The sequence below is a fragment of the Hypanus sabinus genome, chromosome 11, assembly GCF_030144855.1.
Source record: "Hypanus sabinus isolate sHypSab1 chromosome 11, sHypSab1.hap1, whole genome shotgun sequence".
Taxonomy (NCBI): Eukaryota; Metazoa; Chordata; class Chondrichthyes; order Myliobatiformes; family Dasyatidae; genus Hypanus; species Hypanus sabinus.
Window position 1 is genome coordinate 20,796,801 of NC_082716.1, and position 25,146 is coordinate 20,821,946.

Consider the following 25,146-nt stretch of genomic DNA (forward strand, 5'->3'; position numbering starts at 1 on the left):
AAAATTACTTGCTCAATTCTAAGTATCTTAAAAATGTCACATTCTACACATTATCTGTACCTAACAAAACTAGCTTTTTTTTTCTTTTTACAGTAAAATATCTTTCAGAAGTATCCACAGGAAGAGAAGTACTCTCTATGGCTGCTATATTAAGCGTTCCATAATATCCTTTTTCTACTATCAGTGAGTTCCACGCCCATCATGACGTCAAGCTCTTTTCCATCACAATCTCTAAACCCACTTCTTTGGCAAGAATTCCACACCCCACACTGATGACCCCTTCTCCCATCTTCAACCCTCCTCCTCTTCTTGGATACCCCACTCTGCGTCTTTTCATCTTGAACTGCCAATGAGACATCAACTGCCTCAAATTCAGCACTTCTTTCTCCTCCTCAAACCTTACCCCCTCTGAACGCACTGCCCTCCACTCTCTCTACACTAATCCCAACCTTAGTATCAAACCCAAAGACAAAGGGGGTGCTGTTGTAGTGTGGTACACTGACCTCTACCTTGCTCAGGCCAGGCAGCAACTCTCAAACCACCAGGAATCGGTCTCTGGGTAGAGCTACTGTCTCTGCCTGCTCATGCCTCAGTAAACTCGTGCTCTTATACCTCGATTCCATTCTATCCCCTTCATTCAGTCCCTTCCTATCTACTTCTGTGACACTCTTCATGCTCTTGATCGCCTCAATAAATTCAATTCTCTGGCCATAACCATCTCTTTTTCACCATGGCTGTTCAGTCCCGACACTTCTGAAACCCCTTTTTTCTGGGCATCTCTGGATATCGACTCACTAGCCCCTCACCAACAGCCACTAGACTCCACAGCAAGAAACCCATCTTTTTCAGGCTTTGTCTAGGGTGTATATTACTTCGTGTTGGCACATGGCCAAGTGGTTAAGGCATTCCTCTAGTTAACCGAAGGTCGTTAGTTCGAGTCTTGGCTGAGGCTGTGTGTGTGTCCTTGAGCAAGGCACTTAACCACACATTGCTCTACGATGACACCGGTACCAAGCTGTATGGGTCCTAATGCCCTTCTCTTGGACAACATCAGTGGCGTGGAGAGGGAAGACTTGCAGCTTGGGCCACTGCTGGTCTTCCATAAAAAAACCTTTCCCAGGCTTGCACCCTGGAAACTTTCCAAGGCACAAATCCATGGTCTATCGAGACTAACAGAGGCCTACCTATGTCACTTTGGAACCACCAAATCAATGAGGTTGGGGGTAACTCGCTCACCCAAAACTCGGTTTTTGTGAATGTTGTGTGATTTACTGCCCCCAGCAATCTCCTGTCGGCATGAAATAACAGATCGTACACTGCATACAATTACAAAGGAAGTATAGTTACGAATGTTAACTTAACCAAAGAATTAGTAAAGAAAAATCAAAAACGATCCATTATAATTAAACAGTCAAATGTGCACACATTGGAACTTAAATCTTCCAGAAGTCAAATCCGCCAATCCTCACTAGACTTCCAACTATGCCTTGGGCTCCATGGAATCACACATTCCCACAGGAATGAATCCTATGGCCGGTTCTCTTCAGAGTCTTTTCTCATTTCTCACCAAACAAAGCCCTCAATTTACACAAAACCCACTCTCCCAGCCTTCTCTGGAACCGTCTCCCAGTTCCACTCTCCTATTTGGACTACACACTTTCCTAAGAATCCCTAATCTTTAAAAGTAACTCAAACACTCCCAACAAACACATGGCTTCTACAAAAAGCCAACTACATGAAATACCCTGCTTTAGCAGTAAAACCTTTACCAGAGCATTACACCTATCCTCCATCAAGAAAGCCTGAATGCTCTCTGCTTCTTTCTTAACAAAACTAACCAATTCCCCTCAACCACCTTGCTGCTCTGTCTGGCAGAACCGGTCCTCACCCTCAACAATTTTTCCTTTAGCTCCTCCCACTTTCTCCAGACTCAAAGGTAGCCATGAGCACCTGCAGAGGCTCCATCTATGCCTGCCTCTTCGTTGGCTATGAGGAACAGCCCATGTTCCAAGTCTTCCCCGGTAATACTCCCCAACTTCTTTTCCCTACAGTGACAACTGCATTGGTGCTGATTTATGCATCCATGCTGAGCTCAATTTCACCAACTTTGCTCCTAACTTACACCCTTGCCCTTAATTTCACTTGGGTCCATTTCTGACCCCTCCCTCCCCTTTCTCGATCTCTCTGTCTCCATCGCTGGAGACAAACTATCAATCAACATCTTTTATAAACCTACCAATTCCCTCAGTTATCTTGACTATACCTTTTCCCATCCTGTCTCCTGTAAAAATGTTGTTCAATTTTCTCACTTCCTTTGCCGCTGCTGCATCTGTTCCCAGGATGTGGCTTTCCTTTCCAGAGCAACAGGAACGTCTTCCTTCAAAGAACAGGGTTTCCCTTCCTCCATATCTCCATTTCCCGAACATCCACATTCACCTTATCTTCTTGCTGCCTTAACAATGAGTGTGTTCCTCTTGTCCTTACCTACCTGTTCAGACCTCTGGATGCAAAATATCATCCTCCACATCTTTTGCCATCTCCAAAAGGGATCGTATCTATAAATACATCTTTACCACCCACCCTAATCTGCTTTCCGCAGGGATAGCTCCCTCCGCAACTCCCTTGTCCATTTGTCCCTCCCAGCACTTTTCTTTACAAGTGACACAAGTGTTACACCTCCACATTCATGTCCTCCATCACCTCCATTCATTCCTCCCAGGTGAGGCAACACTTCACTTGCAAATCTGCTGGGGTTGTCTATTGTGTCCAGTGGCTTCCTCTACATTGGCCTTTCTCCTGCAGCCCACTCTCCTCACCTCAGATTCCTTCTCCAGCCTTTCGCCTTTCCCATTCACTTGGCCTCATCTATCACCTTCTAAACTAGACTCCTCTCCTTTTTACTCTAGCATCTGTCAGGTTCCTTTTCAGTCTGAAGAAGGGTCTCGGCCCGAAACATTAGATGTTTATTCATCTTCATAGATGCTGCCTGACCTGCTGAGTTCCACCAGCATTTTGTGTGTTGTTTGGATTTCCAGCATCTGCAGACTTTCTCGTGTTTATAATTTCTAGCATTCCCAGATACCTTGTATTGATCCAGATTCAAAATATAAATAAATACATTAGGTTTCAACACCTAAGTTACAAGGAAAAGTTGAACAAGTTGGGTCTTTATTCTTTGGAACGTAGAAGGTTGAGGGGGGACTTGATAGAGGTTTTTAAAATTATGAGGGGAATAGATCGAATTGACATAGATAGGCTTTTTCCATTAAGAGTAGGGGAGATTCAAACAAGAGGACATGAGTTGAGAGTTGGGGGCAAAACTAAGGGTAACAAGAGGGGGAATTTCTTTACTCAGAGAGTGGTAGCTGTGTGGAATGAGCTTCCAGTAGAAGTGGTAGAGGCAGGTTCGATATTATCATTTAAAGTAAAATTGGAAAGGTATATGAACAGGAAAAGAATGGAGGGTTCTGGGCCGAGTGCAGGCCAGTGGGATTAGGTGAGAGTAAGCAATCGACACGGACTAGAAGGGCCGAGATGGCCTGTTTCTGTGCTGTAATTGTTAGATGGTTATAAAAACAATATGCTACACAGTTGATGAACACTGTACAATTGAGATAATTCTACAAAATAGAGAAGAACTTAATCTAATTTAAACTGCACATCACCCTGCACATGGTCTGCATCCTTCTATTTCCTGCCAATTCATGTGCTTGTTAAATACCTCAAACATAGTATCTTATCTGCTTCCATCATGATTCAGACACCTATCAAAGTGTAATAAAATTTGCATGTTAAAATCTTGTTTAAACTTTGTTCTTCTTGCCTTAAAGCCATGCCATCTAGTAGTTGACATTTCACATTGAAATTGACTATCCACTCTAGCTATGCCTCTCATTATTTTACATAATCCTATCAGATAATCCCTGAACCTCCAAAGCTCCAGAGCCAACAATCCAAGTTTGTCCAGTTGACAAACCTTTTCTACACAACTATTGTTGCCAGAATTTCATGTGGTGACGAGGAGGCATACATGAGCAAGACCACTGGTTAAGTGATGTTACAATAACAAACTGGCACTCAATGTCAGAAAGTCCGTGGTATTAACTGTGAACTTCGGGAAGAGGATGTCAACACAACACACACCAGTCCTCATTGAGGGATGAGCACTGGAAAGGGTGAGCAGTTTCAGGTTCCTGGGTGTCAACATCTGGGAAGATCTATCTTGGGTCCAACATATTGATGTCATTACAAAGAAGGCACAACAGTGGCTATACTTCATGAGTCTGCAGTGGTCCCTGGCTGATGATCCTGTAGCTAACCTAAGGGCGCTGTTGGAGGTGCAGCCAGCAGTAATGCCACAGCATCTTCCTGTAAATCTCATTTGGTATGTCACTAAAGACCCTCCACAAATTTGTACAGATGTACTGTGGAGAGTATTCCAATCAGTTTCAGCACTGTCTAGCATGGAGTGGCCACTGCACTGGAACAGAAAAAGCAAAATCTGTAAACTCCGTCAATTCCATCATGGGCACTAGCCTTCCCAACACAGACAACACCTTCAAAAGGCGATGTTTCAAAAAAGTTGCATTCATCATCAAGGACCCCCATCATCCAGGACGTGTCCTCTTCTCATTGCTATCATCAAGGAGGAGGTACAGAAGCATAAAGGCACACATTCAGGACATTTCAGGAACAGCTTCTTCCCCTCTGCCATCAGAATTCTGAGTGGACAACAAACCCATGAACAATACCTCTCTTCTTTTTTGCAATGTTTACTTGATTTTTTATTGTAAAGTTTTATTGTAATATATAGCTTTATAAAATGATTATGCATTGCAATGTACTGCTGCCACAAAACAACAAATTTCATAACAATTGTTGGTGTTATTAAACTAAATGTTGATCAGTAAAGCTTCCACATCCTTTAACTAATGCAATGACCGTAACTTTACACAATACGACAAATGCACCCTAACCAAAGTTTCCCACAGCTCCAGCAAGACTTCACAACTTTTTATATTCAACACCTCAACATATCATATCTTTATCACCTTCAACTTGTACTGTCAGCTTCAAGGAACTATGGACTTGCACATCAATTCCTATTTACATTAACGATTGTATTAGTACACTGTGTACTATATAGTTTCTCTAATTTGCTCTCCTAGAATGCAACACCTCTTTTATCCAGACTGAACTCCATCTGCCATTTCTCTACCCAAATTCTAACTGGTCTATACCTTGACAACCTTCCTCACTATCCACAATTTTGCCAATCTTTGTAGAACACTATCTTGTGTAATTTTACAATCTTCAAACTATTTTATGTGAAAATTAACTTATTGAACTTGGGTCAGTGGAACTGAGGCAGCTGTGTGACATTACATCACTCCCACCCTCTATTATGATGCTGAGACAAAAAGAAACAACTTAATATTCAACGTAAACGAGCAATATTTGTACAAGTAGGTTACTTGCATTCTGAGCACAGAACTGGAAACGTTAACAGAAAATACACAAGGCCTCAAGCAAAAAAAAATGAATTAAGTTTTGAACCTATTAAATCCACAGAATAGACATCCAAAATAGAAAATAGTTGAGTAATATCTCAAAAGTTACTTTAAGCTGAGGAAAGGATAAATGAGTGGAAATGATCAAATCATTATGAAATATTACAAACCTGACTCGCTGGGAACAAATCGGCCCTGTATTGCCCATTAGCTTTATGCCAACCAAAAACAAAATGCTAGCAGTTTGTTTACTTTGTCAGGATTAAAAACAGGAAGTGGTGGAAATACTCAGCACATCTCACAGTGTTCTGTGGAGAGGGGAAAAAATGGCTAACCTTTCTTGTCAACAATACTCCAGTTGTGAAGGGTTATTGATTTGAAAAATTAATGTTTCCATCTCCGTAGTGCGCCTGACCAGTTCAGTATTTCCTGCAGTGTTTTTATTCCAGATTTCCAAATTCTGGAAGCTTCTGATTTTCAATTTCCATTACTTTGTCAAGCTGAATTAACTAAAATCCAACAGGTGATAAATTGTTGTTCAGATACAATTCAAACTGTGTATTTGATTAAAAGTACAGGTATTACATTCTCCACAGAAGAACAAATAGGTTAATTGAAGGAATGAATGGTACGAGCCACTCCCATAACCACAGATTCTCTCACTATCACTCCTGGTGGAGAATTGTTCATACTTGTTGATGTTTTTAAAAATTTCTATTAATTGAATGACACAACAAACGGCACAAAAAGAAAGCTTAACACTGCATACAGACTTCCTCATTAAAATAACAGTGATTTACACAGCTCAACATGTTGTACAGGCAGGGAGGGGGTCGAAATGTTTGTTTTCTGTCTGGTAAAGGGTAAAATCACTCAAAGTCTAGATTTGAATGACTAATAAGTAATTACCCTCCAGAGGAGGTGAGTGGGTTATTTGTCAGAGGCACTAAGAGAGGAATACTACTTTAAGTTTGGATTGGCTTCAAGTCTGCATGACTAACTACAGTGACTAGCTCAGGCCCTCTTGTAGAACTGGTAATAATATTTCATGTCCAGGCAATTTCAGTTTTCCATAGTATTTTTTTTCCGTATCTCAATGATCCAAGCTGCATCTCAGCCACTAAATCTGAGCCGATGAGCCCTGAAGAAAAGGTAATGCGATCTGGACTTAGAGATAACCTTATCATTGCTTTGTGAATGTGCCTAATCATGCATTCTTTGAAGCACTGAATTACAGAAACCTTCCAGCCCACCTCATCCACCCTGCCCGAGACTAATCCATTTGTATATATCCCTTCACTGCTTTCCTATCCAAGTACCTATAAAAAGCTTTTTAACTATCACATTTGCCTCTACTGCTCTGACAGCTCACTGTAAATATTAACCATCCACCATGTGAAATACTGATTTTCCATGTCTTATTTTAAAATCCGCCCCTTAAACCTAAATCCCGTATATCTAGACTCCTCTGCCCTGGGGGAAAAATATAACGCTTATAATTTTTAAATGTCTAAGTTCACGCATCAGCCTCCTTTTCCAATGAGAATAAACACAGGTCTTACCTTCTATCTACAGCGATCGTTTCCAGACAACACCCCAGTGAATTTCTTCACTCTCTCTCTCGCTACTCATCCATCCTGATGTGACGACCAAAACAGTACAAGATACTCCAAATGCAGTCTATCTAATGTTTTGACTAACTTCCTATTGGTACACGACTTCCCAACCAATATACTCAATACCTTAGCCCATGAAGCCAAGCATACTAATTGCTCCATCGCTACCCTATCCACCTGTGTGCCAGTTTCAACAAGCTACGAACTTGCATCCTTCAACAATCCTGAGACCCCTGCCATATAGTTTATATATCCTACCAGAATTTAACTTTGCAAAGTACATTATTTCACATCTGCTTGGATTAATTTTCATCTGCTAATGCTCCACCCAACGTTCCACCTGATCCATGTCTCATTATGTCCTCAAGACTACTCTCTTCACTCTCTACAATTACACCTATTTGTATGTTGTCTGCAAACATAATTATACCTCCTACATTTTCAAAGTCATTTATATACATGAGGAAGAAAAAGAATGACTTAGCACCTATCCCTATGGGAAAAGTTAGATTTCTAGAAAGTAAAATCTACCCACCACTGTCCACTGCTTTTCATCAACCGTTATGGATCCAGTCCACCAAAACACCTCAGATCCCTTTTGTCTTAGTTCAAGTATCATTGTTCATTATCATGACCTAAAATACACTGCAGCTGACCAAGTACATTTCAAAATTCAAAGAAAATTTATTATCAAAGTTTGTATGTCACCCTGAGATTCATTTTCTTGTGGGTATTCACACCAAGTACAAAGAAACACAATAAAATCAATGAAACGCTGCACAAATGGACAAGAATTTCAGAGTTGTACCTCTTGATAATAAATGGATCTTTGAACAAACAACAAATGTGCAAAACACAAAATGAGCAAATACGAAAAGAAAAACAAAATAACAAATAAATATTGAAAACATGAGTTGTAGAATCCTTAAAAGTAAGTCCAAAGGTTGTGAAATCAGTTGAGTTTTGGGATGAGTAAAGTTACCGACTCTGGTTCAAAAGCCTTTCGGTTGAGGTAGTGTGAACCTGGTGGTGTGGGACCTTAGGGTCCGGGAACTCCTTTCATTGAGAACAGAGTAGGGCCTGGATGGTGAGGGTCCTTGATGATGCACTCAACGGAGGGGAGAGCTTTTTGTAGGCTTTCTGTCTCAAGTGTATGTACAATTGCAAATAAGAAAGATGCTAATTCACAAAAAGCGACGTCCAAGAAACATCACTTTGATAATGATCAAATTTGTTTTAGCTAACTTGGATTATAGATGAGTCAATTTGCTCCCTGGTCAATTTCTACCACATTCACATTAATGAGCAGATAGGGGCTCTGTTTAGCAACTTTACCAAAAGAAAGTATTTCTACCATGGAATGTCAACATAAATTTTAATACTCATTCTCTTTATTGTGATTCCTCCTTCCATTCACAGCCACTTGAACAAAGGTCATATTTAAATGTAGCAGTGATCTCTATATTCAAATACCCAGCCAATACTGTACATTAAATGAATATACACGTAAAGATTGATCACCTCGGCAAGGTAACATCAAAGGCTCTAAGTAAATGTCAATCATTTCAAAGAAAGAGCAAACCTGCCAGAAAATCTATTGTTCTACAATAACTTCCAGGGAGAATAAATGATAGAAACCACAATAATCTATTGCAATTTAGATTGGAATGTGTTTTTAATATTTTCTTGCAAAATTTCATCAAGCATATAAATGTTTCAGTAATGAGTTCTATTATTAAAATTCTGATTGCTGCTGGATTACTAAGAAAGGGCATCCAGATCTTGTCCGCTTCCCCAAGAGGAGAGTGGAGGTCTTGAGTCATCCTCTCAGATTCTCTCAAATCTCCCCCACGATGACACTGAAGTTTTTTGAAAATGGTCTTTGTATCAATGGACGGAAGAGTTTAAAGCCAAAAAAGTAAAACTGCCTGAACAGTTTACATCAGTGTTGATTTTAATTTTACTACATCAAAAAAAGTTTCATTATAAAACATATTTCAAAGGTAATGTTAGAGAGAAACAGTTCTAAAGTGGGTGGAAGAAAGGTGCCGCAAAAACTTTCAAGAATGTGTTCTAGCAGCTGCAGATTTGTCAGATGCAACCTCCTCACCTTCCAACCACTTCATGATTTTTCACCAATTCTTTCTCCTTACCTTCATTCAAGTTTTGATGCTGCCAGTATATTTGCATGGAACATTTACCCATCCCCCACTTCCTCCAGCAAATCAGCAACCATCTAAACTCAAAGGAGACACTGCTCACAGTGACACACAGCACTGATAAAATATTGTCGGTGCAGCGGAACAGAACCATCCTGCATACCTTCCTTTGTAAAGTTTTGATGAAGGCCTTTAAAATATGCTATCCTGTACAGTGTGGGATAAAAGCATAGATCCTAAATTCAACAGGAAATTGAGAAACACATACAAAGTGCTACTTGAGCTCAGCAGGTCAGGCTTCTGGTATGGAAGGAAATGCAGCTGACATTCTGGCACACTGCGAATGAAGGGTCTTGGCCCAAAACACTGACTGTTCATTTCCTTTCATAGATGCTGCCTGACCTGCTGAGTTCCTCCAAGAAATTTGTTTGTGTTGCTCAAGATTTCCAACATCTCCAGAATTTCTCGTTCAAAGTGAATTTACTATCGAAGTACATATATGTCACCAGATACAACCCTGAGGTTTATTTTCATGCAGGCATGCACAGAAAGTCCAAGAAACACAACAGAATCAATGAAAGACTGCACCCAACAGGACAAACAACCAATGTGTAAAAGATTACAAACTGTGCAAATACAAAAAAGAAACTCTCAAAAACATGAGATGAAGAGACTTTGAAAGTGAGTTCAAATGTTGTGGTAACAGTTCGGTGATGGAACAAGTGAGGTGGAGTGAAGTTAACTCCTCTGGTTCCAGAACCTGATGGTTGAGGTGTAATAACTGCTCCTGAACCTAGTGGTATGGGTCCTTAGGCTCCTCTACTTCCTTCCTGATGGCAGCAGTGAGAAGAAAGTATGGCCTCAATGGTGAGGGTCCTCGATGATGGATGCTGCTTTTCTGTGACAGAGCTCTACACTGATGTGCATGGAAGGGCTTTACCTTTGATGGACTAGGCCACATACACTACTTTGGTTGGTTTTTCTGTTCAAGGGCTCTGGTGTTTGAATACCAGGCCATGATGCAACCAGTCAATATCCTCTCCATCACACATCTATAGATATTTGTCAGAGCTTTAGATGTCATGCCAAATCTTCACAAACTTCCAAGAAAACAGAGCCACTGCCGTGCTTTCTTTGCAATTGCATTTATCTGGTGGGCCCATATTGGTCCTCTGAAATAACACCGAGAAATTTAAAGTTGCTGACACTTCTCATCTCTGCCCCCACCCCCTGGTAAGAACTAGCTCATGGACTTCTGGTTACCTCTTCCTGAAGTTAGTCTTGCTGACATTGAGTGAGGTGTGCCTCCATAGACAGGGAATTGGCTGAGTTCATCTTGCATGCATTATCATTGTTACTAGAACAGTTGCCGTGTGAAGATGAGATCCACAGGGATACATTTTGGGCAGATTGTGGTACACCTACCCTCTGTTTCACATTCCTACTTCCAATATTCCCAATCATTTGTGATCCCAGCACCTTTACTAACTTTTCATGATTTTATATGCTCTGTTGCACCAGGGGCCTTCTTTTTACATGAGGCACAGTGGGCTGCCAACAGCACCCTGTAACTACAGGTTTCTAATAGTGAGGGAGAACATTGTGCAAATTTTAGAAATAAATCTTGAAAAAAACAAGGTGGACAGTGTAACAGGCAGCAAAATTCTCTGATTTCAACTTTCTGCACCCTCTACTCCTCTTTAACTCTGAATAGGTTAAGAGGGACAACATAGCGGTTAGCAAAACAGCTTACAGTTCCAGTGACCTAGGCTCAATTCCCGGCATTATCTGTAAGGGATTGGTACCTTTTCCCTGTGATCATGTGGGTTCCCCCCCCACATTCGAAAGACATGCAGGTTAGGGTTAGTAAGTCATGCTGTGTTGGCGCCAGAAATATGTAGACACTTGCAGGCTGCCCCCAGCACATCCTTGGACTGTGCTAGTCATTGACACAAAGTATTTCATTGTACAGTGTGCTTTGATATACGTCTAATCTTTATCATTATATCTTTTTTATCTGATCACATAATGCTCAAGTCAGCTCTCTATCGTCTTGATTTGAGCTTTTCCTACAAACATGGATGTAATATACTGTACCTTCATACGCGATCAAAGGGAAGGTCTTTTAACCCAAAGTGGAAAAGTGCCCAATGAGCCAAAACACTTCACTGTTTTACCTCATTCATCAATGAACACTATCTGAACTAAGGCCATTTAAATGTATTATGTCACACAAGTTGTCATGACTAGAACAAGTGATACTTTGAACCTCTGGGGAACAGCCAAATTTCCCTCCCCATCCCAATACCTGATTGCCAGCCATTAAGTGCTTTGACACAAAAGAATGGTGTTTGTGACGAGCTGAACTTCAATGTTAACAAAAAATCCAGACTTAAGCATCAAGTGGTTTAACTATAGGTACATTCAAAACTTGTTATTAACTGGTAATTCCCCTGGAACAATCAAAAGGGAACTGAAGATCCTCAAAATCATTGCCTAGAGAATGTAACTGAGTACAAGTATGTATTTCTATTGTTGTGGTGGTGTTCTAAAACATTCCAGCATTGTATTGAGAGTCAAAAGTGAATAACATGTAATTGTCACTGCAATATATTTACTTTGTCCTTCCTGGAAATTACTGAACTAAAAGGGAGGAATATACTAGAGTCATGATGCTACGTCACACTGAAATTCCACAGAACTCATTCTTCTTGCTGTAGTGCTACAGTCCGATAAAGGATTTGCTCCCTTAGGTCATGGCTGGTGGGAGATTAATACAAGCAGGGGCAGATTTCACTTTAATGTCCCAGTTATGCAGAGTGAACAGTTTTAGCACAGTTGTTGCATCACAGCTCCAACTACTCACATTCAGTTTCTAACCTCTTGTGGTATGTAGAGTTCACACACTCTGCCTGGGACTACATGGGTTTACTTCCTTATTAGAAGTATGTGCAGACTGAGAGGTTAATTGGTCAATGTAAATTGCCCCAGTATGCAGGTAGGTGAATGTAAGAATATGGGGAAATGGATGACAGAATAAAATGTGATTAATGAATGCTTGATTGACTGCATGGGACCACAGGGCTGAATGGCCTGTTTCCTGCCTTATGCCTTAACATTTTTATCAATTCAAGAAACAACCAATTTTGGAAAAAAATCTGATACTTACATAACAGTTGGAACAGAATCTACAAACCAAGTGAATTAATTTGGATATCTCAACTAATTAACTATGTGCAACACTCTCATAGTTGACCGTGCTAAAGAACAAACCCCTCTGAAAAACCCAGAATTTCACTCAGCTGCAATTTAATGAGACTCAGCTGACTCAGCTAATGAGACTCACTGAAGGAAAAAAAACTAAAACACAGCTTTCTTAAAGTGAGAAGTGATACTGAAACACATTCATATTCAAGCCAAAAATGAGAACAAGAGGTTAGAATTTTAGACTATAGGATATAGGAGAAGAAGTAGGCCATTCAGCCCAATGAGTCTGCTCTGCCATTCAATCATGGGCTGATCAAATTCTTCCAGTCACCCCCACTCCCCTGCCTTCTCCCCATACCCTTTCATGCCCTGGCTAATCAAGAACCTATCTCTGCCTTAAATACACCCAATGACTTGGCCTCCACAGCTGCTCGTGGCAACAAATTTCACAGACTTACCTCCCTCTGACCGAAGTAATTTCTCCGCATCACTGTTCTAAATGGACGCCCTTCAATCCTGAAATTGTGCCCTCTTGTCATAGACTCCCCTACCATGGGAAATAATCTGTTCAGGCCTTTTAATATTGAGAATGTTTCTATGAAATCACCCCTCATTCTCCTGAATTCCAGGGAATATAGCCCAAGAGCTGCCAGACATTGGTAGCCCTTTCGTTCCTGGAATCATTCTCACGAATCTTCTCTGAACTCTCTCCAATGTCATCCTTTCTAAAACAAGGTGCCCAAAACTGCATACAATACTCCAAGTGTGGTCTCATGAGTGCCTTACAGAACCTCAACATCACATGCCTGCTCTTAAATTCTATACCTCTAGAAATGAATGCCAACATTGCATTTGCCTTCTTCACAACTGACTCAACCTGGAGGTTAACCTTCAGGGTATCCTGCACAAGGGCTTCCAAGTCCCTTTGCATCTCTGCATTTTGAATTCTCTCCCCATCCAAATAATAATCTACCTGTTTATTTCTACCAAAGTGCATGACCACCCACTTTCCAACATTGTATTTCATTTGACACTTCTTTGCCCATTCCCCTGAACTATGTAAGTCTATCTGCAAGCTCTGTTTCCTCAACACCACCTGCTCCTCCACCTATCTTTGTATCATTGCCAAATTTAGCCACAAATCCATTAATCCCATAGTCCAAATCATTGACATACATCATAAAAAGCAGCACTCCCAACTCTGACCCCAGTGGAATTCCACTGGTAACCGGCAGCCAGCCAGAATAGGATCCCTTTATTCCCACTGTTTTCTGCCGATCAGCCAATGCTCCACCCATGCTAGTAATTTCCCTGTAATTCCATGAGCTTTTATATTGCTAAGCAGCCTCATGAGCAGCACCTTGTCAAGGGCCTTTTGAAAATCCAAATACACCACATTTAGTACATCTCCTTTGTCTACCCTGCTTGTAATCTCCTCGAAAAATTGCAGTAGTTTAGTCAGACAGGACTTTCCTTTCAGGAAACCATGTTGGCTTTGGCCTATCTTGTCATGTGCCTCCAGGTACTCTGTAATCTCATCCCTAACAGTCGATTTCAACAACTTCCCAACCACTGATATCAGGCTAACAGGTCTATAGTTTCCTTTCTGCTGCCTCCCACCCTTCTTAAATAACGAAGTAGCCCTTGCAATTTTCCAGTCATCTGGTACAATGCCAGAATCCATCGATTCTTGAAGGATCATTGTTTATGCCTCCGCAATCTCTTCAGCTACTTCCTTCAGAACCACAGGGTGCATTCCATCAGGTCCAGAAGATTTATCCACCCTCAGACCATTAAGCTTCCCGAACACCTTCTTAGTCATAATTTTCACTGCACATACTTCACTTCGCTGACACCCTTCAACTTCCAGTATACTGTAGATGTCTTCCACTATGAAGACTGATGCAAAATATGCATTCAGTTCCTCTGCAATCTCTGCATCTCTCATTATATCTCCAGTGTCATTTTCTATTAGTCCTATATCTACCCTCAACTCTTTTATCCTTTATATACTTAAAAAGCTTGTAGTGTCTTCTTTGATATTAGTCACCAGCTTCCTTTCATAATTCATCTTTCCTTTCCTAATGACATTTTTACATTCTTAGTTTCCTTCTGCAAGTTTTTTTTAAAGCTTCCCAATCCCCTATCTTCCCAATAGCTTTAACTTCCTTGTATATCCTCTCTTTTGCTTTTATTTTGGCTGTGACTTGTCAGCCACGGTAGTATCCTTCTTCCATTAAAAAATTTCTTATTTGAACTAAACTGCTTGGTTCCCACTAGGAAAAACAAATACCAAAAATGGTGGCTGCATCTGGATTTCCTAATTAACTAAATTCAAGAGAAGGAACTATTATGACTAAGGCAATCTAAAGAATGAGCCAAATCACAGATAATAGTTACAAATGTAGGAACAGTCCTGACATGATGGAAAAATAAATGAGTAAGATATCTAAGAAAATATTCTCAAATGTTGAAGTATCTGGTGACAGTTAAGAAGCAGCCCATAAAATCTAGGAAACTAGTTCAGTAAGGTATGACAGAAATATTCACATAAAAATTACATACCATGCAAGAATAAAATGCACTAAATAAATGCAGCAAAAATTGACACTGTGGTAAGTCTCACAAAATAACTTTCTGAAAAGGCTAAATTTGCCATTACTCACAATCTGGCCCTGGTCCTGTTCCCCCATGATACTCTTTCTAGTCCCTCTGGTAGTTTAATTCCAAGAGGAGGATCGGCTGTGAAATTTCCCAAATTTCAGGTGGCATTAAGTGAGGTTTTAAATTATTCAGTGGAAAGAATACTGTTTGAGTAGTTTTCACCAGCAGGTTGCCTAAAAAGAATCAAATGTTACAATGTGGTGACCAAGATAGCCCGAAAAGAAATTATGCAGTGCAAAAAAATGTTTTAAATCACAGCATAATCAATTAATATATTTCTGCAGACTATTGATTAGTTAGAAGCTCAGTAGAGAAAACTAAGCTTAGTTAAATTAGTTCTACAGGAAGTTCCTCAAGGGAAAATGTTAACTGCTTCCCTTCCCTATGAATACTGTATGGGATAAACTTGGTCAGTTATTCTTGTTTTTCCTCACCTTTTCAGCATCTATTTTATTTCTCTTTTATAAGAAAGTGTTGAAAATACTCAGCATATCTGCAGCAAGCAGTTTCAGGCTTTTAACCTTTTGTCAAAACTCATTTGTATTAATATCTGATTTTTCTGTCTTTAATTTAAGATTTGCAGCACATGCACTATTTGCAATTCCAATGGGAATATCCTTTGAACATTAAATACAGGTTACCTTCTGCACTGGAACTAATCAGAAGAGACACATTGAACAAGTTCTCCTAAGGATCCCTTGGTCTGTGCCCAGTATCAAGAATGTCATTCATCACAAAGTGAAACATAACATCTAGGTCTCAACTACAGTTAACAGGCCGTAAATTCTAGTTACCATACTTCTTCTATAATTGGAACTTAAGAATGAAATAAAAGTAGCCAATCCATGCTTCTCCACTGTTCAGTAAGATCACGTCTGATCTTCCTCCTTGAACTCCACTAACTTCATATACTTAATTTCACTCTAAATAAAAATAAAATTCTTGGATGTAGGACAGACAACAGCTGAACTTTCATACCTGTTTGACAGACATTTCAAAAAAAATTTACTATCCTCAGTGGCTTATTTTCCAGATCAATCAACTGCTTAGCTTGAAACTATGGATCCTGATTCTAGACCATCAACAAGGAGGGGAAATCTGCTCTGCAACAGTCCAATCAATACCATATCATTTGAAGTTTAAATGAGATTCTTGCAGACTCTACAGAGCAGAGACCAAGTCCATTTACCCTCTTCCTCTGTCCAGTATCACTTGTTACCTTTTACCTTCACTTTATTTCACCTTAAACAGATCTTCTTCAATTACAGTACTCTGCAAGTCTCAGGCACCCTAGATTTTTTAAATAAATTTTGTTAAAGATGTTTATTTTTTGCCTTCTATAATAGTGTCAGTAGAAAAGAGCAAATTTTATATTTCCAAACATTCATTTCCCCCCTCAAAAAATAGAATATTTTTATTATTTCATTAAAGGAAGTAACATTAAGTAATAGATGACATTTCAAATAAAAACTCGATTACTTTGTAGGTATATATTTTAGCTCAGTGCATGATTAAACAAAGATCAAAAACAAGTGACGTATCGAGTTGAATGAACTAAACTGATTAACTAAAACAGAAACAAGTAGAGAAAAGTACAAGTAGAGTTAAACTGGGCTAAGGACAACCCCAAACTGAAAAGTGAAGAAGTGACAGATGTAACAGTTTAACCTTCAAATCATCAATTCTTACAGCATAGCCTCAAGACACAAGGTGGTCATCCTGCTTTGCAAGGTCTCTCCCAAGCAAAAATTTCACAGCAGACAGGAGTTTCAAGACCAAGCTGTCCAAGTTTTTCTGAAGAAGCACAAAGAAACAGCAAGATTGAGGACCAGAATTGCAGTAGTCCGCCACAGAAACTGAGTGCAGCAATTGAGAGATCCATCATACTGACAGTATCCCAGCACTGCTATCAGCTCCGAACTCCAGAAACCACTGAAACACAAGTACACCCCTCTATAGTCCAGAGAAGTTTTGTCAGAAGTTTTGTCAGAAGTTTTGTCTTCATGGAAGAGTTGCTTCTAAAAATCCATTTCACCGAAGTGGAAACAAAGCCAAAAGACTCACCAAAGCACAAAAACACGAGGACTAAGGTGATGAACAATGACAGCAAGTGCAATTGACTGATGAGTCAAAATTTGAAATGTTTTGCTCAAACAGGAGGCAGTTTGTCCGTAGAAGAACTGGATAGCACTACAAGGATGAGTGTCTCCAGCCAACAGGGAAGCACAGCAGAGGTTCCCTGTAGGTTTGGGGCTGCATTTCTGCAAATGGAGTTGGTGATCTGGTCAGAATTAATGGAATCCTTAAAGCTGAGAAGTACAGATTCTCATCCATCACTTAACACCATCAGGAAGGTATCTGATTGGTCCCCACTTCATTCTGCAGCTGGACAATGACCCCAAACACACAGCCAAGGCCATAAAGTACTCTCTTCAGTGAGAAGAGGAGCAAGGAGATCTGCAACAGACAGTACGGACACCAGAGTCCCGATCTCAACATCATCAAGGCTGACTGGGACTACCTGGAGAGACAGGAGCAAGCAAGACAGCCAAAGTCTTCAGAAGAACTATGGCAAGTTCTCCAAAATACTTGGAACAACCTACCAGCCAATTTTCTTACAAAACTGCTTGACAGTGTACCTAAGAGAACTGATACAGTTTTAAAAGCAAAGGGTAGTCACTAAATAGTGATTTGGTTTAGTTTTGTTCTTACTGTTTACTGCTCTTTGTAGTAAGTTTTTGTTATTTAGAAATTTTTTATTTTATTATTGTGAAAGCATCTTGGCTTTACGAATTTTTTATATGTTCCTAAGACATTTGCACAGTTCTGTATCTACAAGGTGATGTCACCAACATATCTTCTATTCTTCCTCCTCTCACTTTTCAGTAGTCTAATTGAAGTACCAGTTCACTTCTCCACCAACATCACATGTTCCCATTGACACCTATTCATATAACTGTGAAGATGCACCATCTCGTTTTACCTCCAACCTTACCACACTTCAACACTAAACATTCCTCTTAGCTCACACAGCAATTTAGAAATACTGCTTTAACTTAGCAACTGATATTCCCCGATTTTAACTAGCTATCCTTTTATATTAAAAATGCTAAACAGAGATTGGAACCCTGCTTCCCAAAATACCTCCATTCATTCTGAAGGCATTTGTCACTTAATTTCCCTATCCCTCTCACATCTCCATCCTCAGCCTGCACAGTTCAAGGTGGAGGAATAACACCTCATCTTTTGATTTAGTATCTTTCAGCACTGTGAAATGTAAAGCTGACTTTGATAATATCAGGTAATTCTGCTGTCAGGTAGTGAATATGTGGAATTCATTGGGCATATTTAATGTGGAAGTTATAGGTTCTTGATTGGTAAGGGCATCAAAGGTGATGGGGAAGGCAAGAGAATGGGGTTAAGAGAAAAAATAAATCAGTCATGATGGAATGGCGGAGCTGAATCGATGGACCAAATGGCATAATTCTGCTGTGTCATATGTTCCCATTACAGCACCGACTCAAGACCTTTTTCTTGTGTCTCATTGCCATCTGCTTTTATCCCTTTGGGTAGTTAATCTCTATTGTATAACAGTCTCCAGCCCTTTTGCTTTTATTCTGCATCTTAAAACTTGCTTTTCTCCAATTTATTTCCACTGATGGAAAAAATCATTGACTTGAAATATACTTGTGCATTTCCAGGTAAACATAATAGCATTAGAGCACCAGCGAGCACCGAGTGGTGCTCAAATCTCACTGCTTTCTGTAAGATGTATATTCTCCCAATGACTTCTGGCTGCTCCAGTTTCCTCCTACATTCCAAAGACATACAAGTTAAGGTTAGTGAGCTGTGGGCATACCACGTTGGTGACACTTGCGGGCTGTCCAACCTCACTGATTTGACTTGACATAAACAAAACATTTCACTGTACGTTTCGAGGTACATGTGGCAAATATAATCTCTCGTCTTTTAATTTAAACAGGGAACTATAACTTAAGCTGATCTGCATGATATAATCATTGTAACTAAACTGAAGGTGATTAATCTGCTGCTCAAAATGTCTATTAACACTGAACAACAGCTTCAAGAATAAAAACACAAGAGATTCTGCAGCTGCGACAAATCCACAGTAACACACACAAAATGCTGAGGAACTCAGCAGGTCAGACAACATCTATGGAAAGGAATAAACAGTCGACGTTTTGAGCAGAGTTCTGATGAAGAGCCTCAGTCTGATCCATAGATGTTATCCCTTTCCATAGATGTTGCCTGACCTACTGAGTTCCTCCAGCATTTGGTATGTGTTGTTCAAGAATGCAATCATTTGTGTTATTAACTAGATTAATCATTATAAGTGAATCCAGATGTAATGAGAATAAACTTTAATCAAGATTACAAGTTACAGTACTCCTCTTTACTTACACTTTGGGACTTCACAGCTGGTTTAATGAGTCACTGAACAAACCCACTTGTCAAAGGGATCATTTGCATATAAAGCGCAAATTTCTCTATTCCCTGGCCACATCAAGAATACTAACTGTAATTATAAAACAAGGAAGAAAATGGGAAAGGTAATAGTATTACTGCCAATTTCACTGAAAATCCATGTTTATACATTGAAAATTAAAATGGAAAGTAAATATACATGCTTTAATTGTATGTAACAACTTTAACTCATATTCTTTTTAAATAGGAAAATATTTGATTTTCTATGCAAGACAAATAATAGCAGCCCTTTCCAGTTTACATTCCAAAAAAAAGATCAACTACAATGTTCATTGGCTGCCCACCTCAAAACACACAGAATAATATCAGGCAACTCTCAGTCAGTTACCAAGGCTCAAGTATTCAAGTGTCAGACTCAATACCTCAGCTTTTCAAAGTCATCGACTCGAGTCTCCAAAAAGCCAGTTGTTCCAAATTATTATGTTCAATCAACATATTTGTCACCATAAAATTAACAATTGTGTGATTGACATGAAACTCTTATTTTCTTAATGGGAAAAGAGCAAATTGATTTTTCTAAATCATTAAATCCAAAAATTTTAGTCAGATTACTTTATTCTCTTCTCGTTGCTATCAGAGTACAGGAGCCTGAAAGCACACACTCAACAATTCAGGAATAGCTCCTTCACCTCAGAGAAGGCACACCTCAAGGATGTGTGCTTAACCCACTGTTCCAGTCTCTCTATATCCATGACTGTGTTGCTAGGCACAGCATAAATGTCACCTATAACTTGTTGATGATACAACCATTGCTGGTAGTTTTCAGATGGTAACAAGAGGGTGTACAGAACCAAGATACATTAGCAGGTTAAGTGGTGTCACAGCAACAATCTTGCACTCAATGTCAGTAAGACTAAAGAACTGATCATGATTTTCAGAAAGGGTAAGATGAGGAAACACACACACCAGTCTTCAGAGGGATCAGAAGTGGAAGAGTGTGCAACTTCATGTTCCTGGGTGTCAATATCTCAGAGGATTTAACCTGGGCCCCGCACAGCAACGCAGCCACAACACAGCCGACAGCGGCTATATTTCATTAGGAGTTGGAGGGAATTTGGTATGTCAACTGGTATGTCAGAAGCTTCTATAGATATACTGTGGAGAGCATTCTAACTGGTTGCAACATCATCTGGTAAGGGGGTTGAAGGTGGAGGGCTACTGCAAGAGCATTCTAACTGGTCACATCACCATGTGGTATGGGGGGGTGGTGAAGGACTACTGCACAGGATCAAGATAGGCTGCTGAGAGTGTAGTCAACACTATCGTGGGCACTAGCCTCCATAGTATCCAGGACATCTTAAAGGAGCAGTGCCTCAAAAAGGCGGCATATATCATTAAGGACCCCCATTGCCCATGTCTTGCCTTGTTCTCCTTCCATCAGGAAGGAGGAACAGAAGCGTGAACGATTCAGAAAGAGCTTCTTCCCCATCCCCCCGCCATCTGATTTCTGAACGGACATTGAAACCATGAAAACACTACAAAATTATTTTTTACTTCCATCTTTGCACTACTTATTTAATTTAACTATTTAATGTACACACACTTAATGTAATTTATGCTTTCTCCTAATACGTTCCAAACTACTGCTGACACATAACAAATATCACAACATATGCCAGTGATATTAGACCTGATTCTGATTTATATTTCACTAATTGTCAAGTCAGTGAGTTCCCCAACATTTTTCTGCATACACTGACTGCTTTTCATTTCAGGAAAGTCGGGCACCTCAAATCATAATGTGAGTTCTATAATTGACCTCAGTGTCCTACACACAGGTAAGGGAAGCTACCCAAGGTTTGAAGGAACTGACAGCACAGGAGTGGGCTGAAAGTTACTTGTACAGTAGTGTTTGCAAAAACTCATCATCCAACTGGGTACATTGTAAAAGAATTACTGTACTAAATTACAGACAGCACAAAGTGCATGGTTTAAAAATATCAGTTTAGGAATTGTGGTTACTGCAAAAAACGTTCAAACAAGTGATAGGCGAAGGGGTGAACAGGATGGCAGGAGGAAATAACATCACCACCAATTCCAAATTAGACTAACGTTTAGTAGTGAGAGATGAAATGGCATTACATTCACTCCCTGATTCTGCACCAGTTTATTACACTGAATACATCAATCTACACCTGCTTAAAAATAAGTCCGACATATGCAGAAGTACCAGCTACAACACTAAAACAAACCACAAAACCAAGACGAGTATAAAACTGCACACACCACAAAATTTCACTAAAGTTGCTATACTGATGTGGTATTTAACACAATATCAAACTGGCAACAAAACGCTGAATTTCGTTTCAACGTAACAACTACAAACCAATATACTGAAATATTTAAGGGCAAAGGAAGTTTACTAAACGATCGTTTTAAATGAGTAACACACATATACTCGTTTAAATCGTTCTCTGGATTGCACACGGCAAAAAAAATCTGAAGAAAACGATCAATGACGAATCTTCACATTTAGAGGCTCAGCTTGCGAGCAAGCTGGCACAGAAGCTGTTTAGAAATCAGGCCTGTCTGTACCACGCAGGGCACAGCAGGGGCTCTTCAACAGGGTAATACAAACAAATCACCCAGTATCGCCCCGGCCACCCACAAGTCCCCCGGGAAAGACAGCGGCCGTCCTCCGGAGCTCCGGGGGCAGAGTTAGAGCCAGTCTCGGGCCTGCGGTCGACTGACTCCTTTGGCTGTCCGAGTTTTGGAAAGCCCGCTGGCCAGCAGCCCGGACTGCCTGAGCGCCAGGAGACAGCTCCCACACTAGAGTTGGGGAGAGAAGGGCCGCGATTCGAGAGCGGACGCTGGCAGGCAGGCAGGCCGGCCGGCCCACGGGGCCCCCAACCGCCCGCCCCCCGCTGGTTAATGGTTAAACGGCCGGCCCTTACCTTGGAAGGATTACACCCGCCACCTCTCTCGCCGTCCTTTCAAAGATTAACTTCCCATGGGCGCCGGCGAGGTGAACGGCCCACGGTTCAAGTGTGCCCAGAGGCCGGACCGCGCTCCCCGCGTACCTCGGCTCGTTCAGCCGCCCGGGATAACCCCCTGTCCCTCCTTCCTTCCCCCGCCCGTTGCCAAACTCGGCGGCCGGCGGGGTCGGCGGGGCGGGGCGGGGCGGGGCTCGCGCCAGTGACGTCACTGGACACGCCCTCCCGCGCCCGGAGGTGCCGCGATCCCCGGGCCGGCGGGGAGGTGAGCAGTGCGCTGCGGAGGGCGGCTTGCTGGCGCAGCAAGTGGCAGTAAACACCGCAGTCCTGAGCAGGTGCAGTACAGCAGGGGACAAAACAGACGTCAGTCCCGAGTTAGTGAGCGAGTGCGGAACGTAATGCAATCCCGAGTGTGGACAGAAAACAAATCGTCAGTTTTAAGGCAGAGCATCAGGTGCAGGACAGACTGCAATCCGGAAAAGGCGCAGCACAGTTAAGGGGCAAAACAGACGTCAGATGCAGAATATATTGCAGTCTTCTGCCCGGGCAGTGCAGCAAGACAAGAATACACCGAGGACCTGAGTCTCGGCAACGCAGTTAGAGGCCGAACAACATCGTGGACAATGCAACAAGGAGCCAAACAAAACTGTCCAGACGTTACAACAAATGGCTGAATCAACTCTGTTTTGATTTGGGGCAATGCAGGAAGGAGGAACGGAACACGCTGCAGGCAATGGATCAAATGTGACATAGAAACTTGCTATTTGACATCTTATCCCAACTCTGCCATCAAAAAGATCATGAATTTTTTTTTAACCTCGGTTCCATTTACCTGAATTAACCCCTTACTTTTCCCTAGTTACAAAGTGTCTATTGATCTCAGGCACTGAAATCCTACAGCTCAAAGACTCACAGTCCACTTGGTGAAGAACTTTTCACCTCTATGTTGAATGATCAACCCCATATTTTGAGACTTTGGGCCTTCATTTCAAACGGCCCAGCTCAATGAAACACCATTGCTGCATTTACTCTGTGACATCCCACAAGAATTTTGCACATTTCAACCAGTTCCCCTTCCTGTTTGCCCTGTACACCTCAAACTTTATATTCAACATATAGTCATGTCATCTGCAGAAATTCTCTGACAACTCAGCAATAGTTGGGGAGAACTGAAGGATGAATACAAGGCCCTGGTCACCTTTGTCAAATGGTGCTAACTGGAACGTCATTAAGACAAATGAGATGGTGATGGACTTTAGGAAGATCAAGCCTGCACTGCTCCCTGTTACATTTGATGGTGAGGATGTGGCTGTGATGAGGACCTACAAGTACCTGGGGGGGGGGGCACCTGAATGACAGACTTGAGTGGAGCACCGACACAGAGACTGTGTACAAGAAGGACCAGAGTTGCCTCTACTTCTTGAGTTGACTGAGGTCCTTTGGAGTATGCAGACCTCTCCTTCACATGTCCTACCGGCCTGTTGTCACAATCTTCTATGTGGTGGTGTACTGGGGCAATGGCATCAACATGGGTGATGCCAACAGGCTCAATAAACTGATTAGAAAGTCTGGCTCTGTTATAGGAGTCAAACTGGACACACTGAGGCTGTGGTAGAACAAAGGACCCTATGGAAAATCTTGGTAATTCTGGACAATGTTTCTCACCCTCTGCATGCCACCTTGGCTGAATAGGGGAGCACTTTTAGTAATAGACTAAGACAACTGTGCTGCTCCAAAAAGCTCAATATGGGGTCATTCTAACCTTCAGCCATGAGTCAACCTATAGCCGGGGAAGTGGTGACCCACTCCTGTTAAACTGTTTGTGGTAACTTTTTTTTGTTCTTTCTACTTCTAGTATTTATATCTGTGCACTTGTAATGCTACTGTGACACCGTAATTTCCTTTGGGATCAATAAAATATCTACCTATCTGTGAAGAAGGCTTTTTTTGTCGTGCCAGGCATTAGGGAAGTTGATAGTTTATGATGGAGTTGTACAAGACGTTGATGAGGCCCCACGGAGTATTGTGTTCACTTTCACCTTGTTACAGGAAGGATTCTGAATGGCTTTTGTGTAAGAATTTTGTATTTATTCATTTATTTATTGAGATACTGTGCAAAGTAGGCTCTTCTGGCCCTTCAAACTATGCCATCCAGCAAACCCTGATTTAACCCTAGCCTAATTACAGGACAATTTACAATAACCAGTTAACCTACCTTCCACTTTGGACTGTGGGAGGAAACCGGAGCACCCGGAGGAAATGAATGCAGCTACAAGGAGAATGTACAATGCCCTTACAGACAGCATTGGGAAGCTGGAACTATTACTCAGTGTATGTATCGGCTAGTGCACTGCCCCATCCTGTGTTGCTTCACTTTTGCAGTAGTTGCCACCCCTTACCATACTAACTTTGATAAGATGCAGCACAAGGGAAGAAATATTAGGAGATTAAAGAAAGTTGATAGTGTTTTCTTGGAGGTCAAGCATCCATGCCCAGGATAGCACTGCAGGAGTTCAAAATCAAAGTAAATTTATTTTCAAAGTACATACAT

At 41.0% G+C, this 25,146-nt stretch overlaps 1 protein-coding gene across 4 annotated transcripts in view; it reads right to left on the bottom strand.

The window, feature by feature from the left end:
* Positions 1-22,786, bottom strand: part of LOC132401748 (ecotropic viral integration site 5 protein homolog) — a 269,778-nt gene extending 246,992 nt beyond the window's left edge. For 3 of the 4 annotated variants that reach the window (XM_059983913.1, XM_059983912.1, XM_059983910.1), the window contains exons 1-2: positions 22,557-22,786; positions 15,159-15,329 (exon numbers count right to left, since the gene is read on the bottom strand). In XM_059983913.1, the coding sequence (XP_059839896.1) occupies positions 15,159-15,185 (27 nt within the window). In that variant the 5' untranslated portion in view covers positions 15,186-15,329; positions 22,557-22,786. The remainder of the gene's footprint in view (positions 1-15,158; positions 15,330-22,556) is intronic. The other variant, XM_059983911.1, reaches the window with a different exon arrangement.
* Positions 22,787-25,146: the final 2,360 nt, after the last annotated feature.